This window comes from Lepidochelys olivacea (assembly GCF_965140295.1).
Source record: "Lepidochelys olivacea isolate rLepOli2 genome assembly, chromosome: 24".
NCBI lineage: Eukaryota > Metazoa > Chordata > Testudines > Cheloniidae > Lepidochelys > Lepidochelys olivacea.
The window spans coordinates 6,098,614-6,118,567 of NC_140434.1; the positions used below are offsets into that span (position 1 = coordinate 6,098,614).

Sequence of the window (19,954 nt, forward strand, 5' to 3'; positions counted from 1 at the left end):
TTCAAAAATAGACACCTTTAATGTCAAACGTTCATGGCTCAACGATGCCAATGTAAAAGAAACAGAGAAACTCTTATAGAAGACACCCCATGGGGGACGGTGTGTGAGGGAGAAGTACTTCAGAGGCTCCCTATACTATACCTTTTACTGTGACTTTGATCAGAGGAGCCAGGAAAAAGCAGGACTAGACAAATAAACTAAATATGGCTTGAAACATGAGCCCTAAAAATGAACCTCGTTTTACGGTTTGATAAGCCTTCCCACACACCTTTTTAAAAATTCTTTCATGCAACAATGTTTGCAAATCCTACAAGACTCCCCCAATGACTGTTCTCTTCTGCAAATGCCATGTTTGTCGAATCAAAGCTCCGTGATTCCTCTCACAGTTCAGCAGGACAAGAATTGCAAAGTTGTTTAGCGGATGAATCCCGTTTTTTTTTTTTAAAAAAACATCTTTGTATTTGGAAAATATTTGTTAACAAATCGAACTTCACATCTCTTAAAACCTCAAATATATTAAACATTTAACTTCAGCCTCACAGCAATATTTATGTACATTCCTTAATATTTTACCCAGTCACTGATGCAATCTGCTAGCTTTGGCCTTTGCTGCTTCTGGGGTTTACCACATTACTAACCTTACTCTTGAAGTCAAGCCAGTGTTCTTGGTTGGGTTTTTGTGGGACTATGGGAGACAGAATAACGGATAATGCTTGGGCTAAAAAAGGGAACATTAGATGGATTTTTCTTGATACTGTATTGTTGAAACTCAGCAGTGGTCCAAAGTCTGGGATTTGCTATAGTCAGTCCTAGATTAGTGCCCAAAAGAGAGAAATGGCAATGCTTAGAGGACAATTTTAAAGTGAAACTTCAGAGATTTGACATTTTGCAGACAGATGGCTACAAGTTAGCATTATACCAAGAGTCTAAAAACAATGGGAACACAGCAGAAAATATTTGTTCCTAGCCCAAGTGATTCAAGGAATCTCAAAACTTGAGCAAGACATTCTGGTTACACTCCTGCAGTTTTCTACTTCATTCCATGTGGTTTCTGCAGGGGCTCTCACAAGAATGTCTGAAGCTAGAAACCAACAAGTTTTGCCCCCAACAAGCTTGGAATCCAGGCTGGGGTCAATCATTTCTAACTCTAGCAGGTTCCTGAGCAAGAGGCTGCTACAGCTGTGTTGGAACTGAAGTGCAGGTAGGGTAGAGAAAAAGCAAGAAGGTAATTTGCAGGACCCCTATCTTGTGTGCTACAACCAGTTTGGCAGAAGCTCAGAGGAGCCACACCCTGGGTTTCAGACACGTGATCAGAAAAAAAGAGAGAAAATAGAAGATAAGTCCCTGTATGGTTTTTTTCCCCCATGTGGCCGCAGTTTCCCCACTCTTGTTAACAAATAAAAATAAATCAGAACCCACGATGGGAAAATTCCACTAAGATTCAGGAGCAGAACAAAACTCAACTAATCCGGTCCTCAGCATGTTTCAGAATAGGAAGCATGAGCTGCTATTTCCAGGCCTTTTCTCTAAGACCAGGGCCTTTCGCCGGTTTGGTTCCACCCCCTTGATAGCAGATTCTGGATAGAGCACTGTTTCCTTTCAGCTGATGTCCACCTCACTCCAGGCCGTATGTCACAGTGCAGCTACAGGTTCTTGGCTCAGTGACACTCCTCTTGTAGCCCTCGTACCTGATGGACAAGGAGTGTTAAAAGCACAACTGAATAGCCAGGAGGTTAGAGATGACTATGACAAGGAGGAAGGGTAAAGAGATTAGACGACAGCCCACCCCAGTCTGGAAGATGTGCAGTTTCTCAGCATCTGGGTGGAACATCTTTGCATCCTCCAGAGCACCATGTGCGGCCAGAGTGAAATTGGCATCGCCCGAGGTTACCACATCAAAGACGCACGACTGGAAGTAGACGTCCTCCACCGGCAGCTTCTCCTTGCACAGCAGTCGCGCCGTCTCAGCGGCAATCCCACTGTGGCGACACTCGCTGCGGGAGATGCGCTGGCTGGGCGGGCAGCCGCCAACGCAGAGTTGCAGATCCTGCTCTTCAGTGAAGGCCCGCGCCACCTCCTCGGCTGCCCGGATGGAGAAGGATAGCTGCCGGCCCGCCTGACGCACAGCGATGGTGGTGCCAATGTAGGCAGCCCGGATCTCCACGTGCTGCCCGGGCGTGCGTTCCTGGATGGTCAGGCTGCTCCCCCCCGGCCTCTCGCCACCGTTCACCGAGCCATCCTCAAAGGCAGCCGGCAGGTTGTCTATTTCGGCCTGGTAGACCTTCTGGTCGATGCATTCCTTCATGTTCTTAAATATGATCGTGAGCTGCAGGGCAAAAAAGAAAGCCAGAAGGCTGGATCAGAGGCCTTACAGTCTAGTTCCGGTTAACGGTGGTGGGGAGAGGGGAAAGAGGAAGGGATTGTGACCCTCCTGGATATCTGTCAGGAGATCACACAACCACCCTGCCCTTCCCATATTGATAGATGGGAGGCAGGTCAAGGTACAGAACTACTGGTCCAATATCCAGAGCACTGGACTGAGACTCGGGACTCCTGTGTTCTGTTCCTAGTTCTGCCACTCACCTGCTGCCGGACCTTGGGCAAACTGCTTCCCCTTCCACCCAGTGGCCGTCTGTCTTGGCTGTTGAGATTGTGAGCTCTTTGGGGGACTGGGAAACTCTGTCTGTGCAGCACCCAGCGCAGTAGGGCCCTGCCCTTGGCTGATGTTGTAATAAGAGATCAGGAAGTTACCATATGGCCCATCATCTTTCTTAGGACTCATAGCAGCAGGTCACTGTACCCCCAAAGACAGGGTTTCCACTATACCAGGCTGGACCCAGACCTGGAGCACCTCCTAGAGCAGAGTCTGGAGCCCCTCCCACTGTTCACCTGGCCACCACTGGAAGGATGGACTCTTGAACCCAAGCATCATTCCCGTTCTTAATTGCACGAACCCCCCCCCCCCCCGCCCCACCTTTAGGGCTGCCTACTATGCCCTATGTGGCAAGTAAAAAGTCCTATTAGGAAAGTACTTAATATATTTTTCTTAACTTCTCTGAATGCAATTTAAGCAGCTGGGCATTAAGGAGCAGGGGCCAGCACCATGTGAGCAGCCAGGTGTAGCTGGACAACCAGCAAGTGGTCCATGGACCGCATCTATCCCGCCCCCTGCCCTAGCCCAGCAGCACCTGGAGAGCATTTCTGTCACTGCATAAATGGTTCTTACATTTGATTCTGAGCCTCCATCCCTCTCGCACCGTGAATGCAATGGCAGCCGCCCAAAGCCTGGGGAACCCCCACCAGCCCATCACAGGCTGGGACGTTACCTTGCCGGTGGCAGTCGCGTTGGAACTCTTTGCCACCGGGTAGCTAGTTGCCTGTACAAACAAGTAGTTATTGTCCAGGAGAGGCCAGGAGCCCTCCACTCGGCAGGTGTGGAACTCATCATGGAAGGTGCGGACGTGGGGGTCCCCAAAGGCCGCACAGTGCTGGTAGGTGGGGGGCTGGCCATGCTTGTAGAGGAAGTTCTTCTCGTAGTTGCAGATGTCCAGGGACTCAAAGCCCTGGTGGTTGGGTGCCGGTGCGCGGGGCCGGGGCGGCGAGGTGGGGCCTTCTTTGGAGCAGTTGTGCTGGATCATGAGGTCCTCGATGCCGTGGACGGCAGAGTGGTAGACCAGGTCGCCCCGGCAGGTCCGGGCCGTCTTGCGGGTGCAGTGGGAGTAGGAGCGCAGGGCGTTGCAGTAAGCCGTGTCCTTGTTGGAGCCGCGCAGGTTGAGGGTGGCGGCCACGTAGTCAGCATTGCAGCGCAGGATCTTGCACTGGCAGCAAGCTGGGTGGCGAGACAGAGCGTATGGCATCACGTCTGCTGTCAGTGTTACACCACTCCACCCATTCTGCTGAAAGGTGCTAATGGCTACCATCTAGCAGGCTTTGGAGGCCAGGACAGCCGCAGACCTCGTTAAAGTCAATGGCTGTGCCAAGCACACTCTCTTTGTGTTTCACTGGAAGGAGCAATTAAGCCTGTTTGTAATGACCATGACGAACAGCAGAGGGACACCCCCACCCAAGGCACATGGCAGGTCAGAGCTAAGGGCTTGTCTCCACTTACAGCATCACTGTAGCACTTAGTGAAGACGCTACCTACACCTTGGCGTAGGCACTCCCCCTCCCCAAGAGGTGGTAACTATGTCAATGGGAGAAGTCCTCCCGGAGACGAAGCGCTGTCCGCGCCAGGGGTTAGGTCGTTATAACGACGGCCCTTAGGGTGACACAGTTACACAGACGTAAGTTTGTAGTGTAGACCAAGCCTGAGCCCTGTGGGTCGAGGGATTTTCCTAACTGCAAACGCAGTACAGTAGTTAGGATGGCAGGTGGCCAGCTGTGTACGTTAGCTGCTGCAAGCCAGGAGAAGCAGTTGTGGAGTGACCCTGAGGCTATGTCTACACTAGAAACACCACAACGGCCACCGTAAACCCACCTCTCCAAGAGGTGTTAGTTAGCTTGACAGAAGAATTTCTTCTGAGCTTCTTGGGTACAGGGCTTGCTGGAGGGGCAGACGCAGGGATTTCTGAGCAAGGAAACTGCCTGCTGCTTCTTTCTCCTGTGCTCAAGGAATGAGGACTCTCTCTCTCTCTCTCTCTCCCCCTTTTTTTTTTGTAAATAAACAAGATCACACCAAGAATCTCTCCACTCCCTATCACAGATTTCTCATTCTAATGGAAACAACCCTGAAAGGGCCCAAATCTTGGCTAACTGCTTGGGCTAAAGGGGGCAACAGAGTGTTATAACATTCTGTCCTCCTAGTCCATATTACTACACTGCATTAGAGATCAGTGCATATGCAAGATCTCCCAAAATATGCTGGGCTGGGTCTGGTTGGGGTGGGAGACCACCTAAATAACCACTGGGGTGCTGCAGGACATGGTGCTGGTAATTCAGTAGGGCCACTCTCCCCTGGGTCAGCATTACCTCGGCACAGTGCAAGAGAGGGTACCGTATTCTTCGGCTGGCCACCCGCAATATGGTATCCTCTTGGATCTGGAGCTTCCCTAAAGGCTAAAGCTCACACAAGTGAATGGAAAAGCGGGGGCAGAGGTGCACTGGGCATTGCAAAATCAGCTGGATCTCAAGCATGTCCTGAAAGCAGGGAGGGAGCCACTGGGCAAGGGACTGCAGGAGGGGGGAAGATTCCCAGAGGGGTTGGGAGGAATCCCACACTGGTGAGGGGAAGGAGAAAGACTAAGTGCAAAACCCTGGTCCTACTGAATTTGGGGGCAAAGCTCCCAAGATGACCCAGTGGAACCTTGTCATCGCTGATAACCTCTGCACAAGGGAAATGCTGCCAGGCCATTGCTGTGTTTAATGATGCAAGGACCCATCATGCTCCTGCCTCCCCTTCTTATTCACTGTGGGAACTGCCACCATGCCAGCAGATGCCCACCCCTCTATTTCAGCAATCCCCTGCCTTTGGCAGGTGCATGCTGCTCAGATCCCCACTGGAATCCCTGCTGCTGGCATGCAGCTGACCCCTGGCACCTCTACATGTTCAGCTCCTTACCATGCTTGCAGCAGAGGAGGAGGAAGAGTGCTCTGAGGATGAAGCAGGTGCTTTCCAGTTGCTGTGGGCTCGTACTGCAGGCTGACTTCCCCATTCCAATCCATCCAGAGCCTATGGGGATTAGACACCCCCCGTTTCTTCTTTTCTTTCAGCAGCTCCCCTGGAAGCAAAGCAGAGACAGGGATCTGGGCTAAATGAACTAATATGAGTTGCTGGATGGGATGGCTTGGTGCCCTTAGCTTCACATTTGAAATAGCCAGAATCCCTAGAGCTGCAAGGTTCAAAATCCAGCAGGCTCTGCTACCCTCTTTGTCTTTCCCATGGAGAGAGACACACCTACAAGTTACTTTTTTGCAACTCTTTTAGAAGAGAGCTTAATAACAAGGTCCTGTCTGCTGTGTGTGAACATTAGCGACCCTATGGCATGTGATATGAGATTATCCTTGGTCCCAACTGCCTTCTCCTCCCCATCCTAGTGTTCTATTCACTAATGTTCTCTGATGCCCCACCCCAGAAGTGGCTGCATTTATATAGTTTGAAGTGCATTGGGATCCTTCAGCAGAAACTTGCCACTATCAAAGTGCGTGATACAGTTGTCAAGTTGTATTGAAATTCAGATGTTTTCAAACAGAAATATGGTATCAAAGAGAATCACAGATACTGCATGTATGGCAAGAGAGGGCAGAAATGGGCTGGCTGCTATCTAGCATGCATTGGCTAGGCAGCACTGATGTTAATCTGACGGGACTGGGGCCGAGAGGGGAATTCATTCTCCATAGTCCACTCGGCCCTTGGCCTCTATGCCTAGATTTACTGCACTAGACCTGGGGTGTTGAATTTTGTGGGCTGCTGGAAATTGGATTGAGATCCGCCCAATTCATTTGTGGGTAGGCCACCAAACCAGACAGCAGACAAGACGGGCTTATTAGTGACTTGGGCTAGACTTAATCCCTTGGCTCCCGATCGAAAGGGTACCTGCTCCACTATCAAGCCCCATGAGCCGCTAAGCCCTACTGTTTGCTGTACCTCTTTCTTGCATCCAGAGGACCTGGATCTGCAAACAGCTATTTGCAGCCATCCGCTGCACGAGGTTAGGTACAGCCTGTACCATTTTTTGCTGGCGCACAGAAGAATGCGTTAGTAAAAGCCGTCAGCTGTGACTCCAGCTGGTGAAAAGCTCATTGTGAAAACAGAAGGAATGAAGCACAGAATTGTAGATCGATTTATTTATTTTTTTAAGGCTAGAAGAAACCATTTTGATCAGCTAGTCTGAACTCCTGCATAACCCAGGCCAGAGAACCTCACCCGGTAACTTCTGCATCAAGCCCATCGCTTTTGGTTGAGCTATAAGGCATCTTTTAGAAAGGCATCCAGTCGTGATTTAAAGATCTCAAGTGATGAAGTATCCACCACGTCCCTGGGTACCACTATTCCAATGGCTCAATTGCATGCAGGGATCTATTATATAAGTTTCACTCTGTTCACCTCTACACTAAATTGACTCCACGTACGCAAAAACAAACGAGTTAGTATCCAGAACCAGGGGGACTTTCCAAATTCACAGCGTCTCTGTCTCACACACACGTGGAAAATTAAGGGGAGAATTTCTCTAGAAACAAAGGGATTTTTCCCCTCTCATTTTCCATTCAAATGGAAGCACTGCAGGTTTGCATTGGTCTTACTTAGGAAAGAAGCTGAGTTTTAGTGTCTATTGAGGGTAGTAACCTGAAATGGATTATGCTGGCTGCCAATCCAAAAATCTAGATACAGCAGGTCGCGTTTGTAGTCCTGCATTTAGGTCTTTGAGTCTGACTTCACTGGGATCTCTCTCTCTGATGTAGAGGAACGCACCATGAACACCCCGCTAATGGTCTAACCATGTGTCTCATGCATTGGCCTGGGATAAGGAACACTCTGAATTCCATGGGGGTGGAGGGGATGCACATGGTCTTTTAGCTAACAGCTAGACTCAAAGCTAGCAATTTCTGCACCCTGCTGCTAGATTTAAGGAACAGACTGCAGGGTGCTGACCACTGGTAATCATATCCATGGGACCATCAGGAACTGGGATGTGCAAGTGTACCTGGGGTAGTGACAGGCACAGATACTGCATGTGTAAATAAAGGTTATTTTATTTAAAAGAGAGGTTCACACATTTAATTTTGACTGGCCCAGCTGCCTATGGGAGTTTGATCTCCGCTCCCTTCTGGGAGCAGCTCACGCTGGCAGTATTTGCAAGTTCCTGAAAATGTAATAAACGTTTCTGTGAGGGGAAGAGGATTTTGGAGACAGTAGGGTCACAACTGCTAAATGAAGCATTATGAAGGATGGATCATAGTCCTGGCTAGAACGTTTCCCACCCCCAGCTGGCCGTCCCAGGCATTTGCTGCCAGGAAAAATAAAGTTTGATTAATGGCTGGGGGGGTGGGAGATTGGTTTGAAGCTGGCCCAAGGAAAAAATAAAACAGCAACTCCTTGGCATTCCTTAACAACATACGCTCTGTCTTTCTGGCCACCACCTGTCCTAGAGCAAGGAGTATCCGACACGATTGCAATGGAGAAGGGAGCTGCAGGCCTGGAGCATGTGTATACCCAGGGTTAGATTTCTATAGGCTTATGCATACTGGTTCTGAAATTCTATTCTCGATAGGTTTTTATACCACGCTCATCACTGTAGTATCTGTGCACCTTCCAGAAGTGGAGGAAGCAACATGACTGCACGTCAGTCCCGTGGGGTTTGGTCTCTCGCCCTCCCCACAGAGGGAGAAGCGTGTGCAGATACCCATCGCTATGTGTTTGGATTAGAGACAGCCAGGTCCAAGAAATGCGCCTTGAATGTGGAGCAGGAGAGGAGTGAGGTTTGTGATAGTCTTTGGTTGCTGGGGGAATTCACAGCACAATCTTCAACCATCCCCGGAGAAAGTTCTGTCTCCAGTCCTGGACACCCGTGGACTGATACTAATGCCGATTTCTGGCCATTATGAGGTGCATGCAACTCCCTGTGGAGTCCTCATCACTCCGAGAATAGACAGTGGCTTACATCCATCAATCCCACAACCGTTTTATGTAGAGGCAGGTAGCATTTTCTCTATTTTACAAGTGGGGGTGGGGGTGGGGGAGGGAACACAGGCACAGAGAGAGGTGCATCAAGCCACCTGCAGAGCCAGGAATACAGAGCTTGGTACGCGAACTGCACCCTCTCCTTCACTGCTCATGGAGAGCCACAGGCCACATGCAGATACAAGCACAGCACGTATTCCCCAGACACCACATGGTGGAATCTATCTACGCTGCTCCGCCAATGGGCCTGGCCCCTGAGCGGGAAGGTCGCGGGTGAGAGGGGGGGCGACCTTTAGGGAGTACAATACAGGGTGGCCAGGACCTTTCCCAGCTCTAAGAAAAGCCGACTAGAAGAGTCTGGTGGAATGATCATGCCTCTGATCAGGTGTGAAAACTGAAGGGAAAAGATCCCTGGTCCCTACGCCTGACCTGGTGGTCTCTGTGTGATCACTGGGTTGATCTGCTGCCAGGGGTTAAGATCTGCTTCACTTCCCAGTTTTCCAACTGGGGCTCGTCTATCACCCCTACAAAAGCAGGCACGCTTCTCTTTTAGGCGCACACACGTACACACACACACACACACACAAAAAATACTTTCCTGCCAGGATGAAAGACAGGCAGAGCAGCAATATCCCGAGAGCAGACAGACCCTCTTAGACCAGCAGCACTGGTCTAGCATCCAGACTCGTAAAATGGCTTGGTTCAGACAGAGGGCTCTTATGCGATGGTCCTCTTGGCAGGGCCAGTTCCTTGGGCTGTGAGACATCCCCCTGCCCTGTCCCATTAGAGACCCTAACGCTGTCGCCTCCCTTTTTACCTCTGTCACTCAGGTCGAGGCCTGGGTCCAAAGCAGATGGTTCCTTCTCTTCTGCCTTCCTCGCTCAACTTCCCCCAGCAGCGTCCAGCCTTTTGCATTTGCTTTCTCCAGCTCTTCCTGTTGTAACTGCGCTTGAACTTTGGGGTGTTTGACTAAGCCGATAAACAACCCAGGAGCATCTGCCAGCTCCCTCTGGGTTCGCTGCAGAAGCTAATGATCAACCCAGCGCTCCCCACCAAAAAGTAGCCAACAGCCACATGATCAGCCCACGTGATGGGGCCCAGGTCTTGCCATCACTCCTCCCCCAAGAACCTCCCAGTAAGAAAAGATTCATAGAAGCTGAAGGTCGGAAGATCAGCTGGTGGGACATCCAGCGTATCACACGTCACCCAGGTACCCCACTGTGAAGCCCAACAGGTTGTGTTCGGCTAAAGCATCTCGACATGGAGACTTCCAGAGATGGAGATCTGATCTCAAGACACGTGAAGTGAGACCATCTTGGCAGGAACCAGGGGCCCGTGAGAATCCAACAGAATGCACGTGGCTTGGGTGGAGTCTAGTGGTCAGAGCAAGGGGGGACTAGGAGCCAGGACTCTTGGGTTCTCTTCTCAGATCTGGGAAGGAATTGGGTCTAGTGATTAGAGGACAGCAAGTGAGAGTCTAGACTGCTGGCTTCTATTCCCATGTCTACTACTAATTTGCTATGTGGCTTCATGCTAATCACCTCCACTTCCCCAGCTATAAGAAGGGGATAAGAGACCTCATAGGGCATGTGAAGGTTAGTGTGTCTAGAATGCTTTGAGATCCCCACATGAAAAATGCTAGAAAAAGGGCAAAGATCTGTCCCCTCCAAACATTCTTCTCATCATATCAAGTAGCCAGGCTCAGAGGCCTGTGATCTCATGAAGAATGGAACTCAAGTAGGACTCTGGTAATAAAACGCCAGTAATTTGTATTATGGTAACACCGAGATGCCCCAACCCTGACTGGGGCTCTGCTATGCTGTTTGTGGTGCAAACACACAGTAAGAAGCAGGCCCTGCCATCAAGAGCTGACCATGATCTTCTTCATGGCCTCCATGTTTCCTGGGTAAACGGTTCCATTAATAACCGAGACCTGCACTTTTTGGGGTGGTATGTTACCTTCCCAGGTGTAATTCCCATAAACTGAACGTGAGAGAGAACGTTGCTGAATGCACCTGGTGCGTCTGCTCAAGGCATTACTGGAATTTCACTTTCAACTGCTGAGAGCAATTTCTGATCTGACTCAAACCACTAAAACATCATTGACTTCCATGGCATGACACTGGATTTACGCTGAGATCAGAATCCGCCCCCGTCTCCAGTGAGATTTGCAGAATCTATAAGGACGTGAGAACTCAAGGGCAGTTCATGTGCATGAGGAAGAGGCTGCTCAAACTTGGGATGACCTGGAGGGAGTGTGGTCTAGTAGTTAGAGCATGGGCAGGTGGGGGAAAAAACAAAGACTCTGGTTTCTACTCCTTCCTCTGCCACAATGGTCAAACTGTGAGTTAAAGGCTTAATATTCAGGGGCTACAGAGTCCTAAGCCATGAGTAGGAATGGTCCTCCAACACGCCGAGGTTTTTAAGCCTCCTCATCCAGGTGTGAAGTCCAGCCTCCTCTCTGTCTAGGACCCCCAAGTATTAAACCCTCTGCATCTAGCCAGCCTTTCAAGTAATCCCCTGGCCTCAGTTTCCCTTTCTGTAACCTGGGGATAAAGATACTGATCCAAGTTCCTGGGGGGGGGGTGGGGAAACTTAATTCAGTGTTTATAAGGTGTTTTGAGATCTCTTTCTGAATAGTTCTCCAGGAGAGCCAAAGCTGCTAGCTCCGTTGTTCACGCCACCTTCCTATAATATGCAACACCCAAGGTGCCCAGAGCGGAATCGCGGTAGCAAGGCAACACCTGCATGCTGCACTTGCCTCACGAAGCTGCCCAGCGCGTGAACCATCAGAGAGAAGCCAGTGGCCGTCTTGTCCCCACTGCAACATTTGCAGAGAAAACAGCTGGTTAATGTGTAGCTAGAGAGCTCCAGGCTGGTCCAGCTGTAAACGTACTGGAAGGCCTGGAGGAAGAGGAGGAGATGGGGAGCGGGAGCTGAAATCTGTCTCTCCCACCCCACCCCACCCAGCACTGGTGGAGGTTCAAGTTGGTGTTAGGGATGAGGGGCAGCCAGCTAGCTACACATGTCTATCCACATCCCACCTGTGGACATCTCACCCACCTTTACCTACCTGCCCATTGGATGGAAGGTTTCCATGGCTTCACAGGTGACGTGAGGAATCTGAGGTGAACAGGTGCTCAGATGCCGCTGCCATGAAGCCGTACACAGAGCCGTCTGAATGGCTTTAGAAACTCCCATCCTGTGCACAGTGTAAACGGGGCGCCTCCACCCCATTGCAGTAGGTAATAAAGAGTCACTCTTTCCTTTTAGAGTAACAGCCGTGTTAGTCTGTATTCGCAAAAAGAAAAGGAGTACTTGTGGCAAAGCAAAACATGACAGGGCGGTAACAGAAAGAGTTTTACGTGTATTCTGCTGATTTTAAAACGTTGCTTTCTTCAGCTGCGTTTTCTCTTTTCGTAGCTCCGCTGTGAAACCAGATAAACTTTTACATGCATTCCTGCTGGGGCCCTGGGCATGTGCCCAGTTTCTCCGTGCCTCAAGATGTCACTGGCACCTAGATTGTCCATTTGGGCCAGGTCTACCCCAGACTCCCCCAGTTCCAGGGCTCTGATACACACCCTACACGCTCACCCAAGGCCCCAGGAGATCAGCAGCCTTCACTACATTTCATTCTCTTGACTCTTCTTTATAAGTCGCAGGAGAGACCAGCTTCACTTTCTCATCACACCTGTATCCCTGCCTTGCTAAAGCCAGGCAGCCTTTGCTGGTGCATGGGCTCTGGCTTAGAGCACTGGGGCTGGGGACCAGATGCACAAAGAAGGCTGGCCCTGCAGCTGCCTTCCCCGCACAAAGTGCCCCTGGCCAAAGGCTCTGCTGGTCTACATGCCAATCTGATTCCTCTTCCAGAAAATCACAAAACTCTAACCATCCCCACAGCCCGCGTGCGCCCAAGCTTCCCCTTGCTCCCCACCCCCCGCGATATGTTCCCTCCCCTCCCACCTGAGCACAGACCTCCCCCACGAATCCACTGCACCCCCATTTGTCCCCGGTCCCTAGCGCAGACCCTGTCTCTCCCCACCCACATCCACTGCATCTCCGTACCACTTGCCCCTTCCTTTTCCGCCATATCACAGAGGCTCCCTAACCCCACCCCATCACCATTCCCGTACACATGCCCCTTCCTCCACCACCCTAACACGGACCCTTCCTCCCCTCAGCCAGCCTTGCCTGCCCCACAGAGCAGACCCCTTCCCTGCCTCCACCAGCCTCACTGATACCCTGGGCTTGCTTTGAGAATGGATGGGGAAGAAGCAGCACCGAACTCTCCAGGACCATCTGAGCTCTCAGCTCAGCCTAGGAAGACCTGGGTATAATACAGCGCCCCTCTCCTCCCCAAGCACCCTGCTCCCAGCCAGTGTCAGTACCACACATGGACAGAGCACGTTCTCTGTGAGACCAACAGGAGAGAGGAGATTTCCTATCAGGATGACTTGATGGCTGTTCCCTCTCTCCCTCCCTTTGGAGAAAACCCAAACATGCCCTGGACCAGCTGCCGCACGCTCCTGCTCTGACCCAGACTGCTTTGGGCAAACCCCATGACCTCTGTGCCCTTCCCTCCTCCCCCCCTCCAATGATATTTCCCTAGCTCACAGGACCAAGGGTTTAATTAGCGAGGGTTAATAGCAAAACAGCCACGGAGTGGCCCTCCATGCAAGTCTGCTTTTTGAAGACCAGCCCAGTGTTCTTACCAGCCAAATCTTTAATCCAGGCACCAGCAAGAAGACTCCAGCCAGGCGGCCTGTGCCATCCACCTGGAGAGTGCCCTGGGTCAGCAGCACTCGTTCTCAGTCCCCGACGCGTGCTTCCCCGAGGGTACGTTCCAGGGGACAGGCTCAGGAGAAGACACCGTCTCTGGCAGCGAAAGAGGCCATGCTGCTTCCATGGACTGCACCACGGGCCCAGGATTCTTGATGTCTCTCCACCCCCCCTCGTTGCCACTTTCACGCAGCAACTCCCCCCCCCCCCGCCCCTCCCGTTTGCAAGACACGCAGAGCAGGGGACAGGCGTTGAAATAGATCGGACTAAATTTAGACCGACTACAACCCAGCCAAGAAAAACAAGCACATGGTGCGGAGAGAGGAGCCCCAGACATAGTTGCTAGCTCCCAATGGGAGCCAGGCAGCGCGCTAGCAAGGCATGCAAGCTACCAAGCCTTGCAGGGATTCACCACTCTGCTTGCTAGTGAGACAGTCTAGCAGGCCACGTGTGCAAATATCTGCATGAGCACATGGACGTTTCGTGGCAAGGGTTAAAATTTGACATTCCCCCCTTCCTCCCACCCTGGGCAATGCCATGAATCTGCCACACTCACCCTTCCCCCCAACTGGGGAGAGACAAGAGCTGGGCTGTACTTATACGATAACAGAAATGTAGGGCTGGAAGGACCCGCCGAGAAGTCAAGTCCAGTCCCCTGCACAGAGGCAGGACCAAGCGAACCTAGGTAATCCGTGCGTTAGTCCAACCGGTTCTGAAAAACCTCTAGTAAGGGGGATTCCACAGCCTCCCAACCGTGGTCCAGCGGAGCTCCGATTTTTTGGCCTTTGGAGTGCAACCCAATGCAATCATAGTATAATAATAATTAAAATAATAACTCTTCTAAATGATTTTTCATCCATAGATGCTCTTTACAAATAAGGGTCAATAGCATTAGCCTCATTTTACTGGTGGGGAAACTGAGGCACAGGTAGGCAAAGTGACTTGCAAAAGGTCACCCAGCAGGGAAGTGGAAAAGAACCCAGGGCTGCTGAATCCTAGTCCAGTGGTCTATCTACTAGACCCCAAGGGATGTATATGGAGGGACTGACCAGCATATGGGTGGGCTGGTGAAAGGCACTTATTTACGATAGGTAAGGCTGGAGGCTAGCGATAGAACTGGCTGGAAATTTGTCCTTCATTTTTTGACCCCAAAAATGTTGTTTTCATAGAAATCAAACCTTTAGAAAAATGTGACTTCAACCAAATTCCGTTTAGACTAAATAAATAAATGAAACAAGGTGTTTTGATCATCTCAAAATTTCCTACTTGGACTATTTCGGAAGGAACATTCTGATTTGCCCTTTCAGAATGGAATGAATTAGGGTTTTCATATACACGTGAAGAATAACTTTTAAAAAAGGTCAACAGCAGAACGGAACATTTATATCACCCTGAAATGACACTTTTTCAGATTTTTGTTTTTGCAGGAAATTAAAAACAACAACACAATGTTTTCATACTGCTTCAGAATGGAAGAAATTTCCAAATAACAGAATTTCCCTTAAAATCCAGGTCCTGCCCAGCGCTCACCAGTTAGAGGCAGTGTTATCTGGTGCATTGGCTCTCAGCCTTTCCAGGAGTCTGATTTATCTTGCGTACCCCCAAGTTCCACCTCACTTTAAAAAAGACTTGCTTACAAAATCAGACATAAAAATACACAAGCGTCACAGCACACTAGTACTGCAAAATTGCAGACTCTCTCATTTTTACCATATCATTATAAAATAAATGAATCGGAATATAAATATTGTATTTACATTTCAGTGTATAGTATAGAGAGCAGTACAAACAAGTCATTGTCTGTATGAAATTTTAGTTTGTACCGACTTCGCTAGTGCTTTTTATGTAGCCTGTTGTAAAACGAGGCAAAGATCTAGATGAGTTGACATACCCCCTGGAAGACCTCTGTGTGCCCCCTGAGGTACGCATACCCCTGGTTGAGAACCACAGATCTAGTGGATGGAATTCTCAGCTAGAACGAAGTAGAACTTGGGTCTACTCCAAACTCTGCCGTTAACTTGCTCTGTGAAAATGGAGAAGGCCCTTCCCTTCTGTTCCCCTTCTCACCCTTTGCCCGTCTTAGCTATTTAGACTGCAAGTTCTTCTGAGCGGGGGCTGTCTCCTTTGGCACGCTGGGTGCTGCACACACATGATGGGGCTCTGATCTCAACTGGGGGCCTCTAGAGACTACGGTAATACAAATAAGTAGTGAATGGACCTTATCTGGCGTAGGCTGGGAAGTTTTACAGATGTTGATCCATGTGAAGTTTTGTATGTAGGTTTTAGACATTTTGTGCATGGCCTATGCCTGTGCTAGCCCCTTAATGAACCAAAACAAGACTGGTGATTAGTGGGCATTACAGTATCATTAATAAGGGTTTCTCACTATTATTTTCCCTTAAAGGAGAAGAGCTAGAGATTCCATTACATCCACAAGGGAATATGCTACTGCCAATCTATTTACATGGAAGGTGGCCAGACACTCCGGTGATGGGCAGCCATACAAAACCCTAAGATAGCTAGCTTGCCTGGGGTAAACACCACATCCCAGGGCTGTGGAGAGAAGAGGGAAAAATCTGTGACTGACTTCCCCATTTAATCAAAGAGACTTATAAGCAAAGAGAGGCAATGCTGCTGGCCAAACACAAACTCCAAATAGGTGGAACTTTGCTAGAAAACTTTGTTTTCTCCCCTTGCACCAGTTCTACATCCAGGCAGACAGAGTGCATCCTGCAAGAGCACAAGCAGAGAATCAGGCCCGTCTCGTAGGGCAATGCTGTGTCCCAAATGTGTAACTTGAAATGGGCGTGAAAAGACCTAGTAGAACCTAAGTCATCTTCTTTCACGAAAGGTGCTTAGGTACCTTGCAGACTAACACGGCTACCCCCTGATACTAGGTACCTTGCTGTTTGCTACAATATGGTGCTTTCCAGTGGCACAGAGATTTGCTCCTAGGAAATATCTGCGGATGAGCCATTTCAGGCACAGAGAAAGGGGACGAATTCCATCCATTGCAAGGAAACCATCCCAGTTCTCCCGATAACAAGGCTGCATGACTTTGACAGGGTCCGCTGCATCACTGATTCAGATCATTAGCCCATCTGCTCCAGTCTCCTGTCTTGGCCAGTGCCCAAAGAGGAAGGAGAGGCAAAAAAAGCACCTTACGCAGTTGAGATCTCTGGGTTGTAACTCGAGCCAAGCCAACAATTTGAGGAAAGATGGTTCTTTATAAACAACAACCACCCAAAAAAACCCTCACCAAATCTCCCATATTTGCAGCATTTAAAATGGTTAGAACACAGCATTACTAACTTTCATGATTTAATCTCATGATACCTGGTGAGGTAAGGTTTTGCTTAAAGTCCCAGCTCCTGCAGTCAAGTCATTATCGGGGAATCTCTCTTTTTTTTTTTTTAAATGAAAGCTAACTTTCTAGCCCTTGTGCTTGCAGAGGCAAGTTGGAAAAGTGATCACCTAAAGGCTCCAAAACCAAATAAACTTCCTCCACGTTTCTTACTTAAAACCAAACAAACAAACATGATTTTTCAGGGCCTGATGCATGACTTTCAAATGGTTGGGGGTGAGCAACACAAGGGAACGAGCTATTAGACCCCATATACTGCCCCATGCTTGCAGGCAGCATGAATTTACAGTTCTGATGTTAAACCCAGCATGTCTGGAGTGCAGACAGATTTAAGGCCACAGCAATAGAACAGAGCAAGACAGATTGGTAACTGCTGCATTTGTGCAAAGGGGCTGGCTTTGCAAAGATCATGCACCAAACTGCTGATGGATCCCAGCTTCTAAGCACCTTTTCAAGCTGATTCAGAGCAGAATTGCTTTTTGACTGCTAAATGCAAAGCAATTTATACTGTGGCACAAATTCCCTTCAATGCATTTTCATTTGAACCCTAACCAAATACCTGAGGCTGGCAGGGCAGGACTTCAAGGAGGAAGCAAAGCATGTGAAAAGAGAGAAAGAGATCCCACACTTTTAATTCCTCCCAATAGGAGCTGCACTGTTAAATAACTTAGTACCATAATTCACCCAAAAGGGGCTCAGCTTAAATATGATGCTGGGGAGGGGTGGAGAAGCTAAATAGTATAATACAGAACAGACTAGCTTACCGTAAACTCTGTGTAGCAGCCGTGTTAGTCTGTATTCGCAAAAAGAAAAGGAGGACTTGTGGCACCTTAGAGACTAACCAATTTATTAGAGCATAAGCTTTCGTGAGCTGTAGCTCACGAAAGCTTATGCTCTAATAAATTGGTTAGTCTCTAAGGTGCCACAAGTCCTCCTTTTCTTTTTGCGTAAACTCTGTAGTAGTGCAGCTCTGTGGTGACCCATTTTCTCTTTTCAAGCCGGGCAATGCTCAGAAAAATGCCTTTGGCTCCATGCTCAGCAGCTCTGATCCCTTTTCTAATGGCAGCTGTCCAAGCCCATTAGCTTGCAGGGCCAGTGCAACTGTTAGCGGAACGAGCTTAAGTCTATTCTCCATTGCTCACCAACACACCCATCTGCTAAGATCCAGTGGCAGACCCTTTATTGCTGGAGATGGCTCTAGGAAGCTAAGGACACAGCTTGGGGTGCCGAATCCCAGTGGAGTTTGCATTCTCAGCTGTTAGAAAATGAAGGGAAAAGACTTTTGATTCCTAGGCGGTCCTGGACCTGACTCCTGGCTTTTTCTCGAGCTCTAGCGAGGGTGGCATCCGCAAAGCGTGGCTGTGTCATAAGCTTTCTCAATACCCAGACATTTTACAGCAGTCCCCGTGCTTAGCATCGGTATTTGCATTGCGGTAGCATGTAGAGGCCCCAGCGGGGATCAGGGCCCCATTGTGCTAGGCGCTGTGCAGACACAGCCCCTCGATCTGAAATGCTTACACTCTAACTCAACACGACAGCTGAAGGATCATTATTTCCATTCTGCAGATGGGGAAACTGAGGCACGGGGGTGGGGGAGAGTGATTTGTCAAATATGACAGAGGGAGGTGGGACAGAACCAAGAACTGAGCCCCACTGTGGCACCAACTCACAGAACTCTGTCCCCATTGCCCCGTCCCTTCAAACAACCTGACTAGCACTGCAAGACCCTTATCTGCACTTCCTGTTACCTGGAGTATCCTCCCCTCTACCTGCCCCCTCATTGGCTCTTCAGCTACAAACATCTCTCAGCTTCCTTGTTTGTGAGCCTTTTAGTTTCTTCTTTCCCCCTAAGCTATTTCTTATGTGACTGTTTTAGTTCACCCCCAGCAACATAGAGGGCAGGGTACAGCTTGCATTGCATCTCTGGGTTGCAGTTCTTTCCCCTCCTAACCCCGCCTAGCTGTGACTTGGGCTGCCCGGTATTTGCTCCATCTGTTGATTTCAGCTTCCCTGCCATGAGCTCCAAGCCATGCCAATGTCCAGATGTCCTGGGTGGGAATCGGTTACACAGAGGGTGGGAGGGGTGCAGGCGGAAATTCTCCTGGGAACAGCCCATGGTACTATATGGGCTGCTCAGGGTCGGCGCCTCAAGCAGAGTCTTTCGCAGGCCTTGATCAGTGGAAGGTGTTTGGTGCAGGAAGGAACCCGTAGGCCATCTCTTTAACCCTTTAACTGCTGCTCAAGGTACCAAATATGCTCGGGCAATAAATACATCTGCTGTGCTGCCCGATGCACCAGGCGCAGACAGGTCAGCCTACACTGGCTCCCCTACCCAACCTCCCAGAAACCCCATTGATTTCAATGTCAGAATGGCAGCAAAGCAGGTGGCCCTTCTAGGAGAAGAGCGGGGACCAGCAGGGAAAAGGTGAAACAAGAGAAGGGTGTTTTTAAAAAGTCTGCCCCAGAGCCTAGGTTCGAAAAGGTCCACGGCATTGCAACCTAGCTTGGGCAAGTAGAGGGAGGACAGAGATCATCAGGTAGCTAACATCCACACAAAGGTCCAGTTCTCTACAGCCATGTATACCTTTACACCAGCCCCAGGGTATATATAACTCACTGGTGAGTGTGTTGCAGGTCCTCCTCGGTGCCTGATGCACAGAGGAGACGAGTCTGTGACAGCCCCATTTACAGAACCTTGACTCCAGTCGAGCAGATGCTTAAAGCTCCGGCCGTCCCTGCTGCCTTCTGATGCGACAGTGTTCCACCCCGACTTTGCAAGGGTGGGAATGGGAGGAGGAGGCTGCCTTCACTTTCTCATGCAACCCTGCCCCTCCCAGCATGGACGCAAAGCAAGCTCCCCGGCCAGGAGAAAGTAGGGCAGCACGGCTAGTTTTTCTACAGTGCTAGGTGTGGCTTGGGGTGCTGCTCTTCCACCAGCAGCTGTGCCCAGGCACAGAATATGCCCCGTCCCATGCAACAGGACTTGGCATGATGCTGGAACCAACTGGCAGCTCACGGCTTCCTTCCTGAGTCAGCCGGGGTGAGTTCCTGTGGCTAGTCTGTGTAGGTACAGTATCAAAGAGGTACCACCCCCTCTAGCGTGGATGTAGTTATATCATACAAAGGTGCTTATAGCTAGTCCCATATGGGAAGGGGAATAAGGTATTCCGGTAAAAGGCACCTTTACCCCCAGA

At 49.8% G+C, this 19,954-nt stretch overlaps 1 protein-coding gene across 2 annotated transcripts; it reads right to left on the reverse strand.

Moving 5' to 3' along the window:
• On the reverse strand, nucleotides 1-9,625 carry HJV (hemojuvelin BMP co-receptor). 2 transcript variants are annotated; one of them, XM_084613854.1, is made up of 5 exons: nucleotides 9,435-9,625; nucleotides 5,558-5,717; nucleotides 3,327-3,829; nucleotides 1,787-2,326; nucleotides 1-1,688 (listed from the first exon to the last, which is right to left on the reverse strand). In XM_084613854.1, exons 2-5 carry the CDS (start codon nucleotides 5,649-5,651, stop codon nucleotides 1,659-1,661), a joined length of 1,167 nt encoding a protein of 388 aa, XP_084469980.1. In that variant the 5' UTR covers nucleotides 5,652-5,717; nucleotides 9,435-9,625; the 3' UTR covers nucleotides 1-1,658. The 2 variants fall into 2 exon arrangements, with proteins under 2 accessions (XP_084469980.1, XP_084469979.1); XM_084613853.1 differs by having other exon boundaries at nucleotides 1-2,326.
• Nucleotides 9,626-19,954: the final 10,329 nt, after the last annotated feature.

Bases quoted from the DNA above. Each gene is read 5' to 3' on its own strand.
- HJV (XM_084613853.1), bottom strand. From the start codon at position 5,651: ATGGGGAAGTCAGCCTGCAGTACGAGCCCACAGCAACTGGAAAGCACC. The intron at 3,830-5,557 runs GTAAGGAGCTGA...CTCGCCACCCAG, and splicing joins CCTCCTCTGCTGCAAGCATG to CTTGCTGCCAGTGCAAGATC. The intron at 2,327-3,326 runs GTAACGTCCCAG...TTTGCCCTGCAG, and splicing joins ACGCGACTGCCACCGGCAAG to CTCACGATCATATTTAAGAA.